General features: G+C 44.3%; 1 protein-coding gene across 1 annotated transcript in view; it reads right to left on the reverse strand.

Moving 5' to 3' along the window:
* LOC126474503 (translation initiation factor IF-2-like) overlaps positions 1-22751 on the reverse strand; it is a 476968-nt gene extending 454217 nt beyond the window's left edge. Inside the window, exon 1 of the mRNA XM_050101973.1 lies at positions 22561-22751. Coding sequence (XP_049957930.1) covers positions 22561-22609 — 49 coding nt within the window. The 5' untranslated portion in view covers positions 22610-22751. The remainder of the gene's footprint in view (positions 1-22560) is intronic.
* Between the last annotated feature and the right edge of the window lie 963 nt (positions 22752-23714).

Raw genomic sequence — 23714 nt, forward strand, 5'->3', positions numbered from 1 at the left:
GCTGTAATAATAACAATTAGCAAACAACGATACAACAATAAAAGTTCTTGCAAATACAGGTGTCTTTCGTCATATTAAGTTTCAGATGTAATGTGTACGAAATTATATGACTGATGTTGAAAACAATATACAATTAAAAAAAAAACATGAGCAACACTCGATACAAAGATCCACCGATTTCGAAGCTTGAATGGTAACCACATGAACGTCGCCATCTCGTGCACAGGTTCGCAACGCACCGGTACATCATGATGCGTAGAACTCCTCTTCCTATTTTCTCGAAATCGCATAAGTAGTACGTCTTACTACTTGCACATTATGTTGTCCTAATGGACTGTTAAACGTGTACAGACTCTGAAGTAAATCCGTGATCCGAACGTCGTGATCTCCCGTTGCAAGTGTTCGTGAGAGCCAAATTTCGTAATATGTTCCAATTTTTCTTGCTAAGGAACGGAGTTCGGTGCAGCCATTGTGTGTATTATTCAGTGACTGTGTAGACAAATGGTGCACACGTGCAGAGGCCGCTGCTGAAACAAAACTCTGGCGCGATGTCAAAACCAAAATGGAAACATAGGAAAAGAAAAGGTCGTGGCCACAGTGACTACTGTAGAACAGTGATAGGACATGCGCGTGGTGGTCTGATACAGGGCGGAACCGGGCACAACTTTGCATGGCAACATTTCGCATTCGCAAACAATCGACAATGGCAAGCAGCGACAAATTCAAGGTAGGTGATGACAATCTTAAGAAATATTGGTTTCTCATAGACGTGGTGCAACAGCGTAAGCAGTTATGCCAGAAGAAAGTAAACCGCCAGTAAAGCAGTTCACGTCGCTGACCTGTTAAGATCAGATCACTAGTAGTGTCTTTCAACGTACAGAACACCAGACACTGCAGTTATTATGCGAAAAGTAAATTAAACTGTCAGAAATTCCCATCTACGGAGTGTTTTAGCTAGCTAGCGTCGATAGCTACTGGTGATGCCATGGGCGGCCGCAGGAGAAGGTCTGGGACGGGTAAACGCAAGATCGTGAGGCCAAATGAGAAGATACTGGAGTTGGACGAGTATCGAAATTGGTACGCAGTCCACGCCAGTGCTGGCGAGCTGAAAGGCTTTCGCCAGGGTGACATGCTACACGACAGTAATTATTTTATGGATGATTAAGACGAGAAATAAGTAGGTTATTTAAAAAACCACTCAGATTACAAATAGAAAAACTTTATAATTTCTCGAGGAAATTTTATATTGCTACATTTCAGAAGATCGAAAAATTATCATTCCTCGGAATGGAGCATCCCATTTTTCAAGTACAGTACGAAATAGACCAAAAAGGATTAAGAAGCGGACTGACGTTCGTTCCCTATTTCTCCTAAATGTTTAAAGACTCGAGGTAATGTTTCCATAATCATCACTTCTGTCGGATACATAAGCTGATCCAAAAGATTCAACCTATTTCCCACGACTACATCTTCTATATGAACGAAGACAGAAGTTAGGGGTACATATTTTTAATTTACTCATCGAAACAAAGTCTGCCTTGGCGCCAGTTGTAAGTTCCCGGTAGGGGCCTCTCTGGTCCATTACCCATTGAACGTCGAGATTCCGATAAAGCAACAAAGTACATTTTGCGCTTTCTGTTTACACTTCTGTAATTCACTTAACAGGTGTGCGTTGTGATTTTCGTCGAGAGTAAGGACTGAACGGTGGATCGATCCTACGGGTCGTACCGATGTCGCACTACACCACTGTCTCCACGACCGCCTCACCTCATGCTGTATAATTTTTTATGTATTTGTGAAACGTTCTGTCTATATGCCTCCCCTTCCAACGATTTTAGGAGAGCTGAGTCGCCGCACAGCAACACCAGTGAATGCAGTAATTCGAGACATTTTAGCAAAATTATGGGTCGACTTTGTGCAGATGATTTCGTGCGTCCACTGGAAAAACATTGAACATTTGTGAAAGGTGAACGGAAACTTTGATTCTAAAGGTAATTGAAAAATCGCACCGTAGTTGTATGTTAACGCACTTAAAAATAGGATGGCTCTTTTGAAAATAAGAACTTTTTAGTCCTATGCGTAAACTGAAATCCTCCGTTAGTTTATATCCAGATTCATGTGAGAAGATAACGTCTTGTGAAATCAGGTAACACAGATTATTTTGTTATTTCGTGACAGGGCCTGCAATGAACGTAATATGCTGCTCGCTGGGCTCAGTCCCAGTAAAGTAGGCTATTTCCGACCCCCACTCTGTTGTTCTCTTCTTTCTTCTTTATTTTCTTCTGGAGTTGATTTTGGGTACCTTTCCGCTGAATTAAATGGCTTCTCTCTCTCTCTCTCTCTCTCTCTCTCTCTCTCTCTCTCTCTCTCTCTCTCTCTCTCTCTGTGTGTGTGTGTGTGTGTGTGTGTGTGTGTGTGTGTGTGTGTGTGTCCTGAACTCCTATAAGCCACGAGATATTTGGGTTTCTCGACTTCTGTGATAGAAGATTTTCTTCTTCTTCTTGTTATCCATAAAATGTAATCCATCCCTAGTTTTTTCCGTACACTTACGTTTCTCAACTTTCAAATCCCATCTTTATTTTTCGACCCAATCTCGTTCCGAATTCTTCCTTTTTCTTCTCCAATTTATCTAATTGTTTGGCTGTGTTTATACCGAGCCATCGTGAGGCATAAAGACACCGCGTTGTAACCACCATATTGCAGTGTCTCAAATTTTATCAAGTTCAACGCCATTTACATTTTTCTTGCTCTATGTTGGCTGTTATTTCTCATGATGAATGATTAAATTTTCTGTTGATTGTATTGTATGAAACTGGGGACTAGAAACGACGGAGAGGCTTCGTCCCCGACGTAGCCCTCAGTGGTTCACCACCCCACAACAGGCTACAGCAGTTCACTCACCCCACCGCCGCCCCAGACTGAACCCAGTTTGTGCGGTTTTGTCCCCAGTGCCGGGCACCGGCACGCCTTCCCGCCCAGAACGCAGTGCGTTAGACTGCACGGTTAACCGGGTGGGCTTTTCTGTTGATTACCTAACGGGCCTATCGTTTCCATAGCACATGCTCACACCTGCACCTTTTCGTACGTAGCCGCCGAACCGAACATTATTATATTTGTGCACTAGGCTAGAAGACTAAATGGTAAGGAAAGACTAGATTTCAGTTTGCTTACTTAGCATTATGGTAAAATTTAGCCCGGCCGGTTAGCCATGCGGGAAGGTGTACCGACCAGTCTGTGAATGGTTTTTAAGGCGGTTTTCCATTTGCCTCGGAGAACGATGGCTGGTTCCCCTTGTTCTGCCTCACACTATGCCGGCGATTGCTGCGCAGAAACTACCTCCATGTACGTGTACACTATAAATACTCTACCACGCAAACATTGGGGTTACACTCGTCTTGTGTGAGTCGATCCGGAGGGGGGTGGGCGGGGGGGGGGGGGGGTGGTGGGGGGGTCCACTGGGGGCCGAACGGAACAATAACCCTGGGTTCGGTGTGGGGCGGCGGTGGGGTGGTGAGTGGACTGCTGTAGCCTGTTGTGGGGTTGTGAACCACTGAGGGCTGCGGCGGGGACGAAGCCTCTCCGTCGTTTCTAGGTCCCCAGTTTCATACAATACAATGGTAATATTAAGACCTGTATTTAAAAGACTATTCAAATTATTATTAACGATCTTATAATTAAACAACTAGTAGGATGGAAACTATTTTTTGTATTTTATACTTCTGCATTGCGTGCCCCTAAACGGCAGTTACACAGGCCTCCATGGAGAACACTGATGCCGCTGGCGTGTGTGCAAGCGCCAGTCCACACCGCCGCCATGTTGCACGCCGTGGCGGGTCACGCCAGCAGGTGATAATTCCTCCCCATTACCGAGCTGGCGATAACGCCAGCGGCGGACCACGACGCAGTGCGGAAGCTGTCTGCAGCTATATTCTGTACTCGTTTGTCTCACTCACGGCTCGCCTTCGAAGTAAGTCTGTGTAAGCTCGTCATCGTGTCCAGACAAAGCATAAACCTTTACGACAAAGGTATAAAATCCACTCGGTATTGAGTCTGCATCGAATTTGAGTTAAATCGAGCTTTCAAAAGCCGTCGCAGACAGAAACGTCGATACCACATAAATATCTAAATGATATAACATAAAAGTCTTCCAGTGGTATTTCTGTGTGTGATTGTACTTTTCAGAAGTGCAATGTAACGAAGCTTCATGTTCGAGCTGTTCGTTATATTTCTTGTGCATTGTGTAAGCTCCATGTAGACAAGACACACATGGTTTTCTTTCCAAACCGTGTACCGACAGTGTTAATGCATCCTACTCTCATTCGAAAGGAACTAAGTTCGTACCCCTTCCGGCTATCGTGACTTCGGTTTTCCATGGTTTTCCGTAGTTGCTAAGTTGGGACAAGGCCATTGCCGACTTCGTACCCTATCCTCGCATAATCCCATCGTAATTTGTACATATTTTATGTATATTTAATGTATCTGAAGTGGCCTATATCGCTGTGCCGAATTGTCAAATGACGAGAAAATAAAACAAAAATTAAATAAATATGAAGCTAAGTTCGTACACCGAGTAATTATGTTCTATGTGCGTAATAACCGACCATCCCAGCTTCGAGATGCTGCCCCGATCCGATATGAAGTGTCAGCTTTGTTCTCTTTCATATTATGGGACAGTGTTCCTCCGAACTCACCTTATTTCGTGTCTACCTTGCTGCTAACCAGTTCGGCGATTTCAGTCTTCATGGTTTCGTGCGCACAAACTACATCAACAGGCTATCATTTCCTTGTCTGATCTACATAAATACCCCACCAGCCACCGTACGGTGCATGATGAAGGGTATCTTGTACCCCCACCAGCCTTTCCTGGTCCACTCGCTAGTAGAGAGGGAAAAACCACTATCTACAAACATCTGTACGAGCCTTATGTTGGCGGCAGTGGAATCGATCGGCAGGTGGCCTCAAATGCCTGTTCTCTAAATTTCCTCAACAGTCCCTCGCGAGAAAAGTGTTTTCTTCCCTCTAGGATTCCCACTTTAGTTCGCGAAGCATCTCCGTAATACTTGATTGCTGATGGAACCTACAAGTTTATGGGCGAAATCGTCAAGTCGTAGACATTCCGCTTTCTCTGTTCTTTCAAAATTGCCGTGCCCGTTAAATATAGTGGCAAGGAGGACGGGTCAAACCATTATGTATGTTTCAACGAAATATGGTTTCATATATCCATGCACAGCGACCAAACGCCATGTGTAGTGTGGACTCTGCTGAACAGTTTCATGTTTGTAAAGTAAATTCACGAAGCTTTTGGCATGATCATGACAGACGGAAAACGTCATACGTGTTACAACAGTCCATAATATCATTCTTCTCCTCGGAGAAGGAAACCCTAAGACAAACAACGTAAACGTGTAGCCCATGTGGGGCTCTGCATCACTAAATGCAATGCTATACTGTGTGTCTAGGCACACGCTTTGCTTGGCTTTACTGTTTCCATCGTCAGTGTTTATTGTCACGGAGGCACGCACCGGTGTTCGCCTGGCGTGCTGAATACAGATTTCATGAATACATTCTCCGGACGTCCTTGGATGTGTGTGATGTAAACAGCTGTTGGTTTTTCACGTAGGACGTGCCAAATATTTCACAACGAACCACCCGTCTCCATTCTCAGCCATTACTCTCATTGATGTACCAGCAATGCAGTAAAGAACATACCAGTGAAATAAGCAACTTTTCCACGAATTAAAATTTTTTCAAACTAGTCTGAAGCATAGGTCTCTCTTCACATGGCTGTGTATTAATACATTTTTAAGCAATTTCTTCACATTTCTCTCTCTCGTCTGCAGTACAGAGGTTGTGATGCTCTTTATTTCACTTTGATTTACCGGAATAGCTTCCAAAACGCAATGACTGAATTTTATACTTTAACTACGACATTATACACAGGGTGTTTCAAATTTACTGCGACAAATTTCGAAAGGCTGTAGAAGGTATCTCGATGAACAAGGTGAGGATAGGAACCTGAGTCCGGAAACATCATCCATCACAGTCGCCGGCGCTGCTGTATGTATGTATATACAGGATGATTCCATGTTGATGGTACGAACTTTCAGGGTCGATGGAGCAGGATAAATGTGTCAGATTGATGTAAGGGACCGTCCGTGAACGAATGAATCTAGAGTTGTTAAGATTAAATCGTTCTGACACCTCTAGCAATGGAATACATGTGCGATATTGAGGTGGCTAAGATCGCAGGGTAAACAACTTTCACTGGTGGTAGTATGGATCATAAGTTTCAAATGTCTTGACCACACTCATTTTTAAAATGGCCTTACGCGCTTCGACATTCGTCATTTTCAACGATTAAAATATAAAAATGGCATCAAAATATATGAAATATGGTATTACCTCTCACCACGGGCAACGTGGTGTCCGAAGGCCTTCACTTGGCAACCCACAGCAGCGGCGTTTGCTTAGAGGTGCCAGTGCTGACAGACAAGCAACCCCGTAAAATAACCGCAGAAATAAATGTGGGACGTACGAATAACGATTGTGTTAGGACAGTGCGAGTAAATTTGGCGTTAAGGGGCTATGGCAGCAGACAGATGACAGTGCCTTTGCGAACGGCACGACATCGCCTGCTGCGCCTTTCCTGGACTTGTGAACATACCGGTTGGACCCAAGACGACTGGAAAACTTGCCTGGTCAGATGAGCCCCGGTTTCAGTTGTTAAGAGCTGATGGCAGGGTTTGAGTGTGGTGCAAATCCCGAAGCCCTGCACCCAAGCTGTCTACAAGGCACTGTGCAAACTGTCGGTGGCTCCATAATGACGTGGGCTACGTCTACATGGAATGGACTGGGTCCTGGTTATTTTCCGCTACCTGGACACTATCTGCAGCCATACATGGACTTAATATTCCGAAATAACCGTGGAATTTTTATGGATGACAGTGCGCCATGTCACCGAGCCACAATTGTTTGCAATTTGCTTGACGAGCATTCAGCGAATGATTTGGCCACCCAGATGGCCCGACATGAATCCCATCCGACACCGGTAACACTTTCGCAATTATGGACGGCTACAGAGGCACCATGGCTTAATAATGCTGCAAGGGACTTCCAACGACTTGTTGAATCCATGGCGTGTCGAACTGCTGGACTACACAGGGCAAACTGAGGTCCGACATGATATTAGTAGGTATTCCGTGGTTTGTCACCTCAATGCATTGTCCTTGGATATAAGGAAGGGCATCTCACGGCATAACAGACAATGAATCATGCAGCTAGGCAAATTTTTAAATTTGCGTGATGTCTGCCAAGCAGAAGAAAACAGAAATTTTTTGCGTGGAGTTTGCCCTTAACGCCAGACATGCTAGGAATGGCCGCACCGAGTGACCCTTGGTGGGGATCGGGAAATCCGGGACCGCAGCCAAGCTGGCAGCGCAACACGGAACATAACGCAGGCGCGCCGTTTGTTTGCAGCTGCCGCGCGGCGCGCGCTAACGTAAACCGCGCGCCCCCAAACAGCAGACCTCAGCTGCGCATCAGCAGGCGGCCGCTGTGATTCAAAGCAGCCGCGGGAAACATTACACGAAGGGCACGTCGCATCGAGCGCTCAGCCGTGGTTTGCGTTGATATGAATACTTTGAAGGAAAAAAAAATCGCTACATCAAAAAATTATTAGTATATAACAATGAAACTTCTGGAATACATTTTCCTAAAACACCTTTAAGTGTTTAACATTGCAAGATCACAGGTTAACGTAAACGCGAGATAAGCCACTGCAAATGAGAAATGCTGGTATATTAATAACGACCACAACACAGAATGTAAGAAAGCAAACCTGCATGCAGTGTGTCGCATATCTGCCGGATGTTACTTTGTACGATGGAGTGCCATGCCTGTTGCACATGGTCGGTCAACAAACGGACGCTAAATGCTGGTTTTGAATGACGGAGTCATCGTCCAATCATAAACTGCGTTTTAGACAGGTACGTGCCGAGTAAAACTGTGAGGGACGGAAAAAACCCACCATGGTTCAACAACAAACTTAGGAAACTACTGCGAAAGCAAAGAGAGCTTCACTGCAACTTTAAACGCAGCCAAAACCTCTCAGACAAACAGAACCTAAACGATGTCAAAGTTAGCGTAAGGAGGTCTATGCGTGAAGCGTTCAGTGAATTCGAAAACACAATTCTATGTACCGACTTGACAGAAAATCCTAGCAAGTTCTGGTCTTACGTTAAATCAGTAAGTGGCTCGAAACAGCATACCCAGACACTCCGGGACGATGATGGCATTGAAACAGAGGATGACACGCGTAAAGCTGAAATACTAAACACCTTTTTCCAAAGCTCTTTCACAGAGGAAGACCGCACTGCAGTTCCTTCTCTAAATCCTCGCACAAATGAAATAATGGCTGACATCCAAATAAGTGTCCAAGGAATAGAAAAGCAACTGGAATCACTCAACAGAGGAAAGTCCTCTGGACCTGACGGGATACCAATTCGATTCTACACAGAGTACGCGAAAAACTTGCCCACCTTCTAACAGCCATGTACCGCAAGTCTCTAGTGGAACGGAAGGTTCCAAATGATTGGAAAAGAGCACAGGTAGTCCCAGTCTTCAAGAAGGGTCGTCGAGCAGATGCGCAAACCTATAGGCCTATATCTCTGACATCAATCTGTTGTAGAATTTTAGAACATGTTTTTGCTCGCGTATCACGTCATTTCTGGAAACCCAGAATCTACTATGTAGGAATCAACATGGACTCCGGAAACAGCGGTCGTGTGAGACCCAACTCGCTTTATTTGTTCATGAGACCCAGAAAATATTAGATACAGGCTCCCAGGCAGATGCTATTTTCCTCGACTTCCGGAAGGCGTTCGATACAGTTCCGCACTGTCGCCTGATAAAGTAAGAGCCTACGGAATATCAGACCACCTGTGTGGCTGGATTGAAGAGTTTTTAGCAAACAGAACACAGCATGTTATCAATGGAGAGACGTCTACAGACGTTAAAGTAACCTCTGGCGTGCCACAGGGAAGTGTTATGGGACCTTGCTTTTCACAATATATATAAGTGACCTAGTAGATAGTGTCGGAAGTTCCATGCGGCTTTTCGCGGATGATGCTGTAGTATAAAGAGAAGCTGCAGCATTAGGAACTTGTAGCGAAATGCAGGATGATCTGCAGCGGATAGGCACTTGGTGCAGGGAGTGGCAACTGACGCTTAACCCAGACAAATGTAATGTATTGCGAATACATAGAAAGAAGGATCCTTTATTGTATGATTATATGATAGCGGAACAACCACTGGTAGCAATTACTTCTGTAAAATATCTGGGAGTATGAGTGCGGAACGATTTGAAGTGGAATGATCATATAAAATTAATTGTGGTAAGGCGGGTACCAGCTTGAGATTCATTGCGAGAGTCCTTAGAAAATGTAGTCCATCAACAAAGGAGGTGGCTCACAAAACACTCTTTCGACCTATACTTGAGTATTGCTCATCAGTGTGGGATCCATACCAGATCGGGTTGACAGAGGAGATAGAGAAGATCCAAAGAAGAGCGGCACGTTTCGTCACAGGGTTATTTGGTAACCATGATAGCGTTACGGAGGTGTTTAGCAAACTCAAGTGGCAGACTGCAAGACAAGCGCTCTGCATCGCGGTGTAGCTTGCCGTCCAGGTTTCGAGAGGGTGCGTTTCTGGATGAGGTATCTAATATATTGCTTCCCCCTACTTATACCTCCCGAGGAGATCACGAATGTAAAATTAGAGAGATTCGAGCACGCACGGATGCTTTCCGGCAGTCGTTCTTCCCGCGAACCATACGCGACGGGAACAGAAAAGGGAAGAAAGTGCCCTCCGCTACACATCGTTGGGTGGCTTGCGGAGTATAGATGTAGATATCCCATGTGCTCGAACGAACGCTAACTGAGCAGGCCAAGGCAACACGTCGACACACTGTGGAGCTCATTGGTTGAATAGAAAGATGTGTGGGCGAGCGTTGTGCTGGAAACCGTTCACGAATGGTAGCACAGTAGGTCGAACCACCAGATGCAGTCACGGTGTATGAGATAACCACAAGAGTGTTCCTGCTGTCATACAAAGTAGCACATCAGACCGTAACTTAAGGTGTATCTTCAGTGCACCTAACACACGGACAGGTTGGTTGCAAGCCCTTCACTGGCCTCCTCTTAACCAACACATGGCACTCAGGCAGAATCAGCTTTCATCAGACCCTCACCCTGCCCTCCAATGAGCTCTCGCTGGACACCACTGAAGTCGCAAATGGCAGTGGTTTGGGGTCAGTATACACAATACAGGGCATCTGGCTCGCGGGAATCCTTGACCTAACCAATTCCTAATAGTTGGTTGCATCCCTGTGGTGGCAACTGATGCTCGAATTGCTGCTGCAGATGCAGTATGCGCCAGAGCCATACGTCGAACACGATGGCCGACCCTCCCTCTAGTGCCACGTGGCTGTCCGGCGTCTGGTCTCTTTGCGACCGCACATTCCCGTGAGCACCGGTGCCAGCAATCATGAACAGTAGCTACACTCCTACGAAGTCTTTCTGCAATATCGCGGAAGGAACATCCAGCTCGTGGCTCGTTCAAACAGCGGGGTGTTGATAATGACGTCTTCTGTCTTAGAGGCATTCTTGGTGAACATCTACTCACCATGACCAATGTCAAAGGTAACTACCGCTCACAACCGTTACAGCACGTATGCAAAGCAATCATTTGTATCCTCACAGTGACGATGCTAGCAACTCTTTTTTTAAGCGACTGGCGTGAAATCCGAATAGATGTCAAGTTTCGTTTAAGTAGCACACCGCCTCCTTAGTGTTGTGATTTTTTATTCCGTTAATGTATTTCGACACGTCGCCATACAGCTGATAGTGTGATATTGAGGCAGTACAGAGAAATGCATTTTATTTCAACCTGTCAGTGAATTGCGCGAGGGAGACAGCAGAGAGGAACAGCCTGACGCACAGTTGCTCACGCAAAGCCTTCGGCTGCGTGTTGGTGGCTTGTTAGAACAAGAAAAGAGACCAAGGCCGTTAATTCAATGCAGTGACGAAGACAAAATTAGTGTCAGTCTCGGGCCTCTTGTAAAATCGACCTTACTAGAAACACTCGACAAAGGTGAATCCTCCTTTCCTGTGGGAGGAACGCGCCTGTGACACAAACTGGGATGCCAACAAAGGAACAGCCAGAGAGCAGACGTATCGTGCTGTCTTCTCCACGGAGGATGACCCTCTGCTTCCGACACCATGTTCATTCAACACTGAGGTTACTGTCGCCACACCAAACCACGTGGCAATACATCGAAACGACTAAAATCATGGTACACCGCCTAATATAGTGTCAACCTCCTTTTGTCCGGCGAAGTGCAGCAGCTTGACGTGGCATGGGATCTACAAGTCTTTCAAAGTCGATGGGATTCATGAATGGGCATCTGTGTCGCCAAATCATTCGCTCGAATTATCCCAAATATTCTTCAAAAGAATTGCGAACAACTGTGTCCCAGTAACATGGCGCATTGTCATCCACAGAAATTCCATCGTTGTTTGGGAACATTGAGTCCATGAATGGCTGCAAATGGTGTGCAGATAGCTAAACCTAACCATTTGCAGTCAATGATCGGTTCAGTGGACTAAGAGATCCAATCCATTCCACGTAAAAACGGCCGACAGTATAATGGAGCTACCACCAGCTTCCACAAAGCGTTGCTGTCAGTCTGGGTCCATATCTCTGTGGGGCCTGCACCACGCTCTAATCCTGTCATAAGCTCTTACCGACTGAAATCGGGACTCACCCGACCACGCCACAGTTTTCCATTCGTCTAGCGTCCACCCGATACGGTCACGAGCCCGGGAGAGACGTCGCAGACGATGTCGTGCTGTCAGCAAAGGCACCCGCGCCGGTTGTCAGATGCCACAGCTCTTTAATGCCACATTTCGACGCACTGTCCTAGAGGATTCGTTTGTCATATGCCCCATACTGTTTTTTGCGGTTATTTCACGCAGTGTTGCTTGTCTGCTAGCAGTGACAAAGCTACGCAGACGCCGCTGATCCGCCACAGTGTTGTCCTTGGTGAGAGGTAACGCCTGAAATTTGGTATTCTCTGCACACACTCGACACTGTTGATGTCGGAATATTGAAACAGCTAGTGATTTCCGAAGTGGAATGTCTCATGCGTCTAACTACCTTCCTAATTCCTGTCGTGCGGTTATAATGACACCTTTCACATGAATTTCCTGAGTGCAAATGATAGCCACGCCAGTGCACTGCCCTTTTACACCTTGTGTACGCGATACTACCGTGACACTGTTCAACTAAATAAGTCATCGATGACGCTGGCCAATTCCCTGCTACTCAACCAGATATAGCGGGAGTCAAGTGACAACCGTCGTAGTCCTCGTCGTCGTCGTGACGTGTCGATTAGTATCGCGTTTAACAAAAAAATCGCGTTAGCAAGGATTTCTCGAATCTTTCTTGACAATGGTGATTGATATAATCCAGTCCACCCCGGCTGTTGAGACCCCGCTTCTGGCGAATTGGTATTGCATCTAAAGCTGTTTTTGTTACATTAGCAACACATATGCCCTCTAACAACTTTCTTTCATCTGTGGCAAATGCCATATTCAGCGTTTAATGCAGACACTGAAAAGTCTAGACAAAAGCAGCAACCGAGTAAGTTCAACACTTCGCCGGAGACACAGCGAACTTAATAGCAGCGGAAGGCTGACCTTGAGGCAGCTGACTGTTTATTAATGTACGCCTGCGTCACCACATCCGTGTGGCATCACCACCTGAACACACACGCCAGCCACCCGTGCGCTTGCGAGCTCCGCGCGGCAAGTTAAGCCGCGCCCTGCTGCTCAGCTGTCGCAGACCAAACGTTTCTCGCTCAGGTGGATTTCAATGCAGCTCTTGATAGCTTTACCTCGCCTTTAACTCCTACCACACTGATGTCCGAAAGTGTACCTCTGTGAGAATCGTTCAACATCACGTCCTGTATTACGAGTTTCATTTCGCAGGGTTGCTGCAGCCGACGACGAGAACACGACTAGTGCCATAACTCTATTCCCCAGGAACTCTGCTTAATGGAAAAGGAGTCAAAATAAACGTACACGTACCTCGGCTTATCAGTAGATAATCCACCGCTTCTAAGAAAACGACGTTCAAAGTTTTCTAGGTACTTTACGTGCATTTTACCGTGTGATATCCTCAGCGACTCAGACTAAATGGAGGCTCAGTGGTTAGCGTCGCAGTTTGTTAATCTTGCACCGTGTGTTCGAAACAATTATTGATTTTATTTAATTGTTTTTATCTACCCATGTTCGCAGAAGGTTACTACACGAATAATTCTTAACAAATTAGGGGATACAAGGGCGTTATATTACTTGTAAAATTACAAGTGGAATTCACAGAAAGCTTCACATTTATTATATATTACATGTGTTTATTCTTTGTTGAGGGACTACAACCTTCGTAAATTCTCATCATCCGGTATTTCATTCTCATACCAATTCTTACATGAATTCTTATATTTTGTTCATATGTTTATTCCTTTCTAAGATTTTGTACATTAATTTTGATAATACCGACCGTAGAAACATTCGAAACAAAGATATTCCGATAGCGCGAGCATCGTGTGAATGGAGGTTTGTTGTAGTGATATTTCTTCCTATGAATCTCACTCCGGAAAGAAACGTCGTTAACACTGGTGAAGATTTCGCGCGTTGGCAATAATTTTAAGACAAAGCTTGCAAAACGGATCAACTTTTCTGATAAATGGCGCTTACAACGGTTTATGAATTTGATACATTACAGGAATTTCACCTAAATTTTTTTTAAATTAATTCATCTGACATATGGTAATGGTAGACGGATAACGATAACGTTATATCAAAACAGACTGGGAAACATTCGTGCAGTGATCTACAGAAAAAAAATGGCTCTGAGCACTATGGGACTTAACATCTCAGGTCATCAGTACCCTAGAACTTAGAACTACTTAAACCTAACCAACCTAAGGACACCACACACATCCATTCCCGAATCAGGATTCGATTCCGCGACCGTAGCAGTCGCGCGGTTCCGGACTGAAGCGCCTAGAACCGCTCGGAAACATGGCCGGCTACTACAGAGGTGAGTATACACCTGAAAAACAAAAATAAAAGTACTAATCGGGTTTAGAACACGAGGCGCGAAAATAAGAAATTCTAACGCTAATCACTGTGTCACCATTTCACCTGAGGATATTGCGCGGTAAAAGGCACACAGAGTACCTGGAAAATACCTCAAAAAACTTTGCCTGTCGTTTTTTTCGGAAGTGGTCGAGTATCTACGATTAAGCTGAGACACGTGTTGGCTTATTTTTACTCCTCTTCCACTGAGTCCAAGTTTCTGGAAAACCACGTTATGGCACTAGCCGTGTTCTCGTAGTTAATCTTTCACTACTGAAAATCTGTCTTAACTTCCCTAACAGTTTCAGTGCGACTTAATGTTCATCTGTGCTGGAGTACTCAGAGCAGCAAAAGAATTTGAGAAGAAACCGGTCGTTGTTTCACTTCGCTAGCGCACGGACAGGTCGCGTGTGTGTTCAGGTGGTGATGCCACAAGGACGTGGTGACGCATGCCTACATTAACGTCACTATCTCGGCAGTGACTCACAAGATGCAGAAGATCCAAACAGGCGAGAGTTTTCTACCGGCTTACCTGCTCGTTTTTATCCCTTGCTCTTCTCCGGTTAATACCTCGGTATGCATAAGGCGTTAGCACAGAATATGGCTTAAGGGCAATCGAAGCAAAGGCGAAGCTGGTGAGTAGTAGAAAGAAAGAACAATGTCTTGCTTAAAAACATCATCTAAATGATCACTCTGCAATTCACATTTATTAAATCTTTCTGTACGAGTTCTGATTTCTCTCGCTTTATCATGATAATCAATTCTTCCTATTTGGTGGGTACCAATAGAATGCTTCCGCAACGATTGTAATTTCACGAGTAGATTCTGCCACAACGAGAAACGCCCGTTTTATTGACTGCACCCCAATTTACATATCATGTCCGTGACACTTTCTCTCGTGTTTTGCGAAAATACAAAACGAGCTGCCCTTCTTTTAACTTTTTTGATGTTCTCTGTCAGTCCCATCTGACGCGGATTCTACACAGGACAGCAATACTCTAGAAATGGCGGGAAAGCGTGGTGTAAGCAGTTTCTTTAGTAGACCGTTGCGTTTTCTGTGTGTTCTGCCAATAAACCACGTCATTTGTTTGCTTTCCCCACAACATTATCTATGTCATCGTTCCAATTTAAGTTATTCGTAATTCTAATCTCCAAGTATTTAGCGGAGTTTACAGCCTTTAGATTGGTGTAATCTATCGTATAACTGGCCTTTAGCGAACACTCTTTAGTGTTCCTGTGGATGACTTCACACTTGGTGATTTAGAATCAACTGACACTTTTCTGCACCATACAGATATCTTGTCTAAATCATTTTGTTTCAATCGACTGATGTCTTTACAACTCGGTAAATAACAGCGTCATCTGCAAACAATCTAATGGGGCTGCTTAGATTTACTTCGCCTTGTTTTGCGAAGGAATTTCGGAAGAAATGAAGGAATTCTGTCTAGGAAGGAAAGATGACCGAAACAAGAAAGACACGTAGGCTGACACAAGTGAGGAAAACTTCAGTAATAACTGCTAGCATCAGATGTCAAAGGTGAGAAAACTGATGTATAGAACACACAAGAGAAAGACACGCATCAGCGACAATTTGCTACAGCATCTAAAAGTAGTAAATTTGGAGCCGGAAAGTGTAGTGAAGGGTGATTATAGTAGGAAGAGATAGAGATAGGGGGTGCTGGACGTAGTAGTAACGTAAAGATGATACTATTAGAAGATACGGACGAAATGGGAAGCATCAAAGCACTCTAGTAACTGCTTACATTGTGCTGGTCAAGTGCTCGGCCCTGAACTGCAAGTTATCTGTTTTAATGGACAGGGGCTATACAGGTATGGGTGAGAAAGCTGAAGCTGCCTCAGTATCTTTATCAGCCGTGTCGTGTCGCTCAAATAAGAAAGGAAGAGCACCGCTGACTGGGTAACTACATGCTGGAATATCGATGACCCGACTTAATAGCCACGACCCAGTCCCTTCACAAAAGCAGCAGAGCGTAAGTACGCCGCAATCAAGGCGGCTCGGGGCTCAAGGTCTCCTCATGGCTAGGTCAATTAGTCGAGGATCGAGCAGGAAATTGACGTACGGCATCCGCGCTCACTACATCCTCTGCCAACCACTCCACGAATGGTATCTAAATTTAGACACATTAACCCGAAAAGTTCTGTCAGAGGATCATGCAGGTCCAGAGTTGCACCCAGTCATATAATTGGATTTCGTTACCCGACAACACTGACAAACCGAATGATGTGGTAGCGTCACAAGCTTTTGCCGTGGTCAGCTGTATGGCCGGCTTCATCTACTTTTAGTTGCAGCATGCGATTCATTCATTCTCCTTCCAATAACTGTAACGCAGTGCATTACATTATACTAGTCTTCTTTACAAGTACACCTACTCGCCACAAACCTTCGAAGTACATGTGAGAATGTACGATCCATTGGACAGTCATCTTTCCTTCCTAGACAGAATTATTTCATTTCTTCCGAAATTCCTTCGCAAAACAAGACGAAGTGAATATTCCAGAATTCGAATTAAGAACAACTGCCAACATGAGAAACTTAGAAGCAGATATCGTCGAGGTAGCGAAGCAGCTTAAAACACTGAAAGGTATGACCACCGGCCCAGACTGTGTACCAGTCAGCCTACTTTCAAAGTATGCTGATACAATAGTCCATACTTAGTAATCTACAACCGCTCGCCCGTAGAAAGAGCCGTGCCCGAAGACCGGAAAGTTGCACAAGTCGCACCAATACACAAGAAAGGAAATAAGAGTAATTGGCTGAATCAGAGAGCTATATCACAAACGTCAGTTTTCTGTAGGGTTCTGAAGCATATACTGTGTTCGAACATGATGAATCACCTCGAAGAAAGCGAGTATATGTCATGTGAGAAAACTGTGAGTTGCGTTTCACATGATCAGTATTTTCGGAATCCATAATAGTTGGCATGGAAGAGGTTATTCTGTTCAAGGTATCTCATTGTGTTTGAGCTCCGAATATACTCTAAGATTCTGCAATAAATCGATTTCAAGAACACAGGGCGGTAACTGTTGTGCATCACTTTCGCTACCCTTATTGCAGACGGGTGTGACCTGCGATTTCTTCCAAGTAATGGGAACGGTTTTCTGTTCGAGGGATCTACGATGGGGTGTAGTTAGAAGAGGAGCTAACTCAGTCGTAAAGTCAGTATAGAATCTAATAGGGATTCCATCAGACCCTGGAGCTTTTGAAGATTTCAGCTGTTTCTCGTCGCGACCGATGCAAATATCTAGTTCACTCATCTTTTCAGTGGAACGAGAGTAAATTGGGGCAATACTTCTGAGTCTTCCTTTGCAAAGAACTATTTTAAAACAGAGCTAACAATTTCTCCCTTTGCTTTGCTTCCATCAGTTTCAATTCCTCTCTCATCCACGAGTGACTGGATGCTAATTTTGGTGCCACTAACAGCCTTTAAATACGACCAGAATTTCTTCGGAGTTTGTGAAAGATCATTTGACAATATCCTGTTACGGTTGTCACTGAAGTCTTCAGGCACTGCTCTCTTGAAGCTAAACGCGTTTGATCCAGCTTTTCTGTATCTATAGGCTTTTGCCTTGTTTTACACCTATCATGCAGTAGTCTATGCACCTTTAAAAGTTTCTATACAGTGACTGTGTATCTTCGACGGCCCTTCTCATCAAGAACTAGGTCTTTGGTATGCAGAGAGAAGTTAAGGATGTACAATTTATTTAACGTATGTTAAACACAATGAAATGACTTGACATTACTAAAAATGATTTCACTACAGAACAAATTGTAGTTATAAAATATTCAAACACTGAATTTATAAGGTTACGTAAATACCCTTCAATGCAGGAGAAGAGTTGGCCAACAAACCAATTCAGTTCAGATTAAACGCCACCACATCATCTACACGACATTTTATGTGCTGTGGCAGGTTGTTGAATACATATGCACCTATGTTTCTGACTCCGTTCTGCACTAATGTCAATACGTTCATGTCTTTGCGGAAGTTGTTTCTGGTGTTAGTATATATTCACAATTTCCACTATTTTTTGATAAAAGAAGTTTTGATAATGATGGAAGATATTAAAAATCATATTGTAAAGATGCTGTCAAAATACTGTAACGTTAACACCAGTCTTCACGAAAACATGATTAGATGAAGATCAATATTACTTAATGACCTTCCAATAATTATTATTGCCGCCCGAAAAGACCTTACTTGAAATTCTTATGGTGTAGCTCCAACCTGTTTGATTTGTACCACGCCCCCGCACATGAATTACACGATGTAGCCATGGAATTTAGGGGTCGACAGAAGCGTCCGATCCAACGCGTCGGCTTTGACCCGTGACGTAAGGGTGTTGTGTGTGACGTCATGACGGCGCGGAGTTTAGTTTGAGTGTGGCTGTCTCCAGTTCTGTTTTATCTTATTTTATTTACTTTTCTGATCTGTTCGCTCTATCTCGTGAGATTTTTTTTAATTTAAAAACACTTATTACTTATTTTAATTATCTGTTTCCTCGAATTTCTGTTTTAGTTTATTATATTTATCTTTCTGATCTGTTCGTTCTATCCCGTGAGATTTTTTTTAAAAAAGACAAAAAACACTAATCAGCTACTGAAGCATCTTTATCTTCTATGGGTTGCAGGGGTTACGACCCCTGGGGAGGTGGGTGGGTATTCATGCATGGCTGTCTTCACTTACACGTTGTAGCTACGCAAGGCGTCTAAATTTGTTTATATTTAGTTTGCCCCCACCCAAAACACCCCATTTCCTGCGCTTGTCCCGTTAGTGTCATTAGGCTTCTTGTGGAAAGCGTGTGTGTTTGTTTTTGTTTCCGCCATATTTGTGACGTCATGGGTCAATGCAGACGGGTGGGATCGGACGCTTCCGTATTTCCGAATTTAGCGTCATAATGAGAAACAAATTATCATAGACTGCGCAGTCCTGCTGAGGGTCGCCGCGTCCTTTGAGTCTCACAAGGAGAGAACCGCTAAATGAAAACGAGGTGCTTATTGTGACATCCTGACAGACGTGTGCCACGTGCCACATCACTCCGCACGGCGGAGATCTAAGACCATGGGAGCGTCCACCCTCAAGAACGGTTTCATACCTTTACGTACTGCAGCAGATACAGGGTGACTTACTAGCAAAGAGTGTTCTGTTCTACAGTGGATTTCGTTCCCACCAGTTATAGGTTGCTTCAAGACTATCCACGTATCAAATCGCAGAAAAACATGACTAACAGCCTGACGAAACCGCAGATTCTATTTCCTGCCTAACGTACTTTTTAAAGCGTCAAAGTATCTCAGACTAATGAAAGCAGCTGACAGTTTACAAGCGAACTTTTAAATATCTCTCTTCATTATGTATTTAAATATGCATAGATGTGCACAGCTCTCAACGATCGTGGCTACACAGTATGAAATCACTGTCTGCACAGTAGGCTGGATACTACGGGATTAGCGAATTTCGCATTACTGCTTTGGAAAATGACGTCATCGCCGTCGCTCTTTCTAGTGAAGATTATAATCTGTCTTGACCGTTGACCGGAGAACCCAACTTACGCGCCACAGCAATATTATTATTATTATTATTATTATTATTATTGACATCGTGCATTCCCTAGTTACATTAATGTCACCGCTGTACCCCAAATGTAAAATGCTTCAAAAACACCACAGCGTCTAAAATGTATAATTGACAATGAGCTTTAAGCTGCGTCACACTTCTTATCCGCAACAAAACTATCCAAGGTCATGGGATAGTCATGCGAACTATTAAAGCCCCGGACATGACCAAAGTTATTTGTCAATTTCGCTTTTATCCGCGGGTTTGTCAAAAATCCCGGACACGATTCAACAAGTATGTCAATTTAACCTCATTTTCGAAGCAGAGGCTAATCGTGTTTGCTGTATTTTCACAGAAGTGGAATGTCTACAAATGCAGACAAAATGTTTCTAGTATTGACTCTGGGACAGAATAAGAAGAAGCAGAAGAAGACAGGATGCTAATGCAGGAAATGGTTTAACATGAGAAATACCCACATGAAAACATGTTAAAGGAAACGCTACAGTAGGAACATCATGATTACATCACCTTCCTCCGAATGGAGACTAACTTTTTAATGAATTGTTTTGATACACTCAGAAGTCACATTGAAAAAGGAGACTAGTATGTGAAAATTTATGCTCCTCTATTTGGTCCCCTAATGACCATTAAAATACGACGACGTGGGTCCACTCCCGCTTTTATTGTTTCGAGGAGAATATCGATTTTCTTAGCTTCTTCCTGTGTAATATACAGCTGGGAAAAGGCACGACATCTCTACCATTGTGGTAATTGCCAATGCTGTTTTGTTTTGATCCTTGATTGTAGTTCCGTAGTTGTGGAAACTAACAGTGTGAAACTGCAGTTAAACACTTTTTCACCAAAGATATGCGGCGAAACAACAAACAGGCCAGCAATTTTGTCGAACTTTCCGTCAGTCATAATTTCTCTCTGACAGTATGTTTGATAAATTCGTCATACTGCACCATACACAGTTGAAATATTTGACAAACGCAGTAGTGTTTGACAACGTTACATCGTGGGTGGAGAGCCGTTAGAAACTTGACAAAAAGGTAAAGAGTAGTTGTTAAATTTTGCAAGCAAAGGTGATTGTCAAACACGACCGTCACACCTAAATGCCAGAACTGTCAAATGTGACGTGAAATGTATTTTTGAGACAGTACATAACAGTATAAACCTTGCACGTTTTGGATTATTTGTTTTTTGGAAATCCTTGCAGTCTCGATCGAGTACGCATTAACTCGAGTGATAGGGAGACGGCAATATTTTGTCGTTGACATTTCTGCCCACGATGGGAAATCGTCATCAGACTCCTGTCTCGTTTAGCAGCGGCAGAAAGATGCTGCGAGCAGGAGAAGGAAACGCCGCCCGCATTCCAGCTGGACCTCAGTGGCACGGTCCTAGGCCGGAGCTGCGGCCCACCTAACAGAGCGTCCTTCCGTTTTTGTGGACAGCGGAAGCACAAGGTCGCAAGCGGTCGCACGTTGCGTAACAGCAACGGCGGTACAGGGGAGAAGCTCAGTTAGCTGCAAAAGCCAAAGCAGAGGCCGCCGTGGCCACGTAACTGCAAAAGCACACGCGAGGGAGGGTTGCACAACGCTCGTTTCCGGCGCAATTACTGCACTTGCGGCCTGGCGGGCGAATGTTTTCACTGCGCGAAGAGTACAGCAATCTGCAGTTCTAAATGAAATGGGACAAGAAAGCTCCCCTGTCCTTTCACACACAGAACGGACACAATGACCACGTACTGCCAATGGGGAAAAACCGACCATCCGTTGGCCATATCCTGTGATTCTTTCTTACAATAATGCCGACTGTAATGAATCTGCATATGTGCAAATATAAGAATTACTAAAAAAGTAACTCCGTTTAGGACGTAGCAGATCAATGAACATTCAATGTATCGTACCAGAGAAATTTACAAGCTGTATAAGCAGACAAAAAAAAAAAAAAAAAAAAAAAAAAAAAAAAAAAAAAAAAAAAGACACTTGGCCAATGCATGCACAAAAAGGGCATAGAAAAAGTCACTGCTTTGCCGAAGTAAACTTAAAAATGGCCAATCACGGTGAACGAGAAAATCAGCCTTCCCTCCAAGACGAAAATATTTACTCTTTAACAAATCACAGTATTAGCCACGACTGAGGTTTGCTAATCAAATAACAAAACTGTTACTCTCTCTTTTCCAGATATACTTCCATATTCTATTTCAGAATAACTCCAGCTGTGGTGGCGGAAATAATCGTTGCCTTCTTACACGCACACACTTCACCATAGCTAGTACATAATCACGATGCATGCCAAACTAACAGATACGAAGCACGATATTACGTAGGAAAATTTAGTACAAAATCTCAGGATTCCGTTAGGTAAAAATATAAAATATTAACGCACTTTTTCATTGCAATCTAAAAAACATTTATTCCTTCCGTCGAACCACCAAAATCGCAAGTTTGTTTACGAAACAGTCATATTGAGAGAGCCTTAATATCGGTATTAAAAATAATCGATTTCTGTGTTAAGTAAACGTAGTTCATTATCTCGAGATAAATCAATTTGCAACAGCAACATCCCTAAAATGTTATAGCAATATTGGTTGTCTTCCGCAGAAACCAAATTAATCGGCGCCCGCCATGCACTGATTTATGAGATTATACAAAACAGAAAATGGATAGTATTCTCACTATAGATACGGCAGCAAGATAACATACTCTTCTTACCACTGTCACATATGTGTGCAGTTATCGCTCATACCAACAGGTTACGTTTCGCTCAGCTGATCGCAGACTCACCTTTTCTGGTGCCCCCGCCACCTTCCGCCGCCGTCTGCTTGTTCTTCATGGATGTAGCCACAGGCACACACGATCACTACAAGTTAACTGTTGCCCTAAAGAAGATTCACCTACCGGTTACTGAAATAATTTCAAAAAGCTACCGAACAAAACTTCAACCAGCGCACTCAACGGTCACACACAAGCCCTCCCATCGCAACGGTCAACAACAGACTGTCGGCATGCGAGGCAGCTGCGCCGCACCTCGGGCCCTGGCGCAGCAGCGCGACCAATGAGAGCGCTCCGTTTCGGCTGCGGCGCCAATGGCGGCACGTCGCGCTGTCCCCCACCACGCGGTCGGCTGGCTGCATGGCCCACGTGCTGTCTGCGCTCGCGGCGTGAAGAAGCGTGTACGCTTGTGAGCATCATGCTCGCGACCTGCTCGGGGGAGAAAACCGAGGCGGAGAACCACAGCTGATCATTCTGTAAACCAAACTGCTTCCTTGCGCGTCGACACTTAACAGCTCGAAACAATGTCGTCCCAATGAGCCGCTCGGTCCGCGGGTGTATACACACCTGATGGTGAGCACGCAGGTAACTGCAAGCTTAAAAAGCACGTATGACCAAGGTTTATATCCACGCACGCATAAATTCCTCTGATTTCACACATTCCGGGTATGCTTGTGCAACTATCAGTACATGCTTTGAATATGTGGAACTTAGGCAACGAACTTGCTTGTTTTGGCCGGCACTGCCTTCGTGCTGTGTACAAGTAGGAAACACGCAGCACGATACGTGGAGTGAACACCAGTAAAAAAACAAAAAAAAAAAAAACAAAAAAAACACATTAACTCATTCTGAGATGAAGACGCATCCACACGACTGGTATTACTATTTCAGCGGAAATAGAGAAGCAGATTTTAAATCCATTTTTCTCAACATCCTCGACTAATAAGCAAGATACAACTGTGAGAGAAGCTATAAGCCGGCCGGTATGGCCGAGCGGTTCTAGGCACTTCAGTCCGGAATCGCGCTGCTGCTCCGGTCGCAGGTTCGAATCCTGCCTCGGGCATGGACGTGTGTGATGTCCTTAGGTTAGTTAGGTTTATGTAGTTCTAAGTCTAGGGGACTGATGACCTCAGATGTTAAGTCCCATAGTGCTTAGAGCCATTTGA

This window comes from Schistocerca serialis, chromosome 4 (genome assembly GCF_023864345.2).
Source record: "Schistocerca serialis cubense isolate TAMUIC-IGC-003099 chromosome 4, iqSchSeri2.2, whole genome shotgun sequence".
In the NCBI taxonomy this organism is placed as follows: Eukaryota; Metazoa; Arthropoda; class Insecta; order Orthoptera; family Acrididae; genus Schistocerca; species Schistocerca serialis.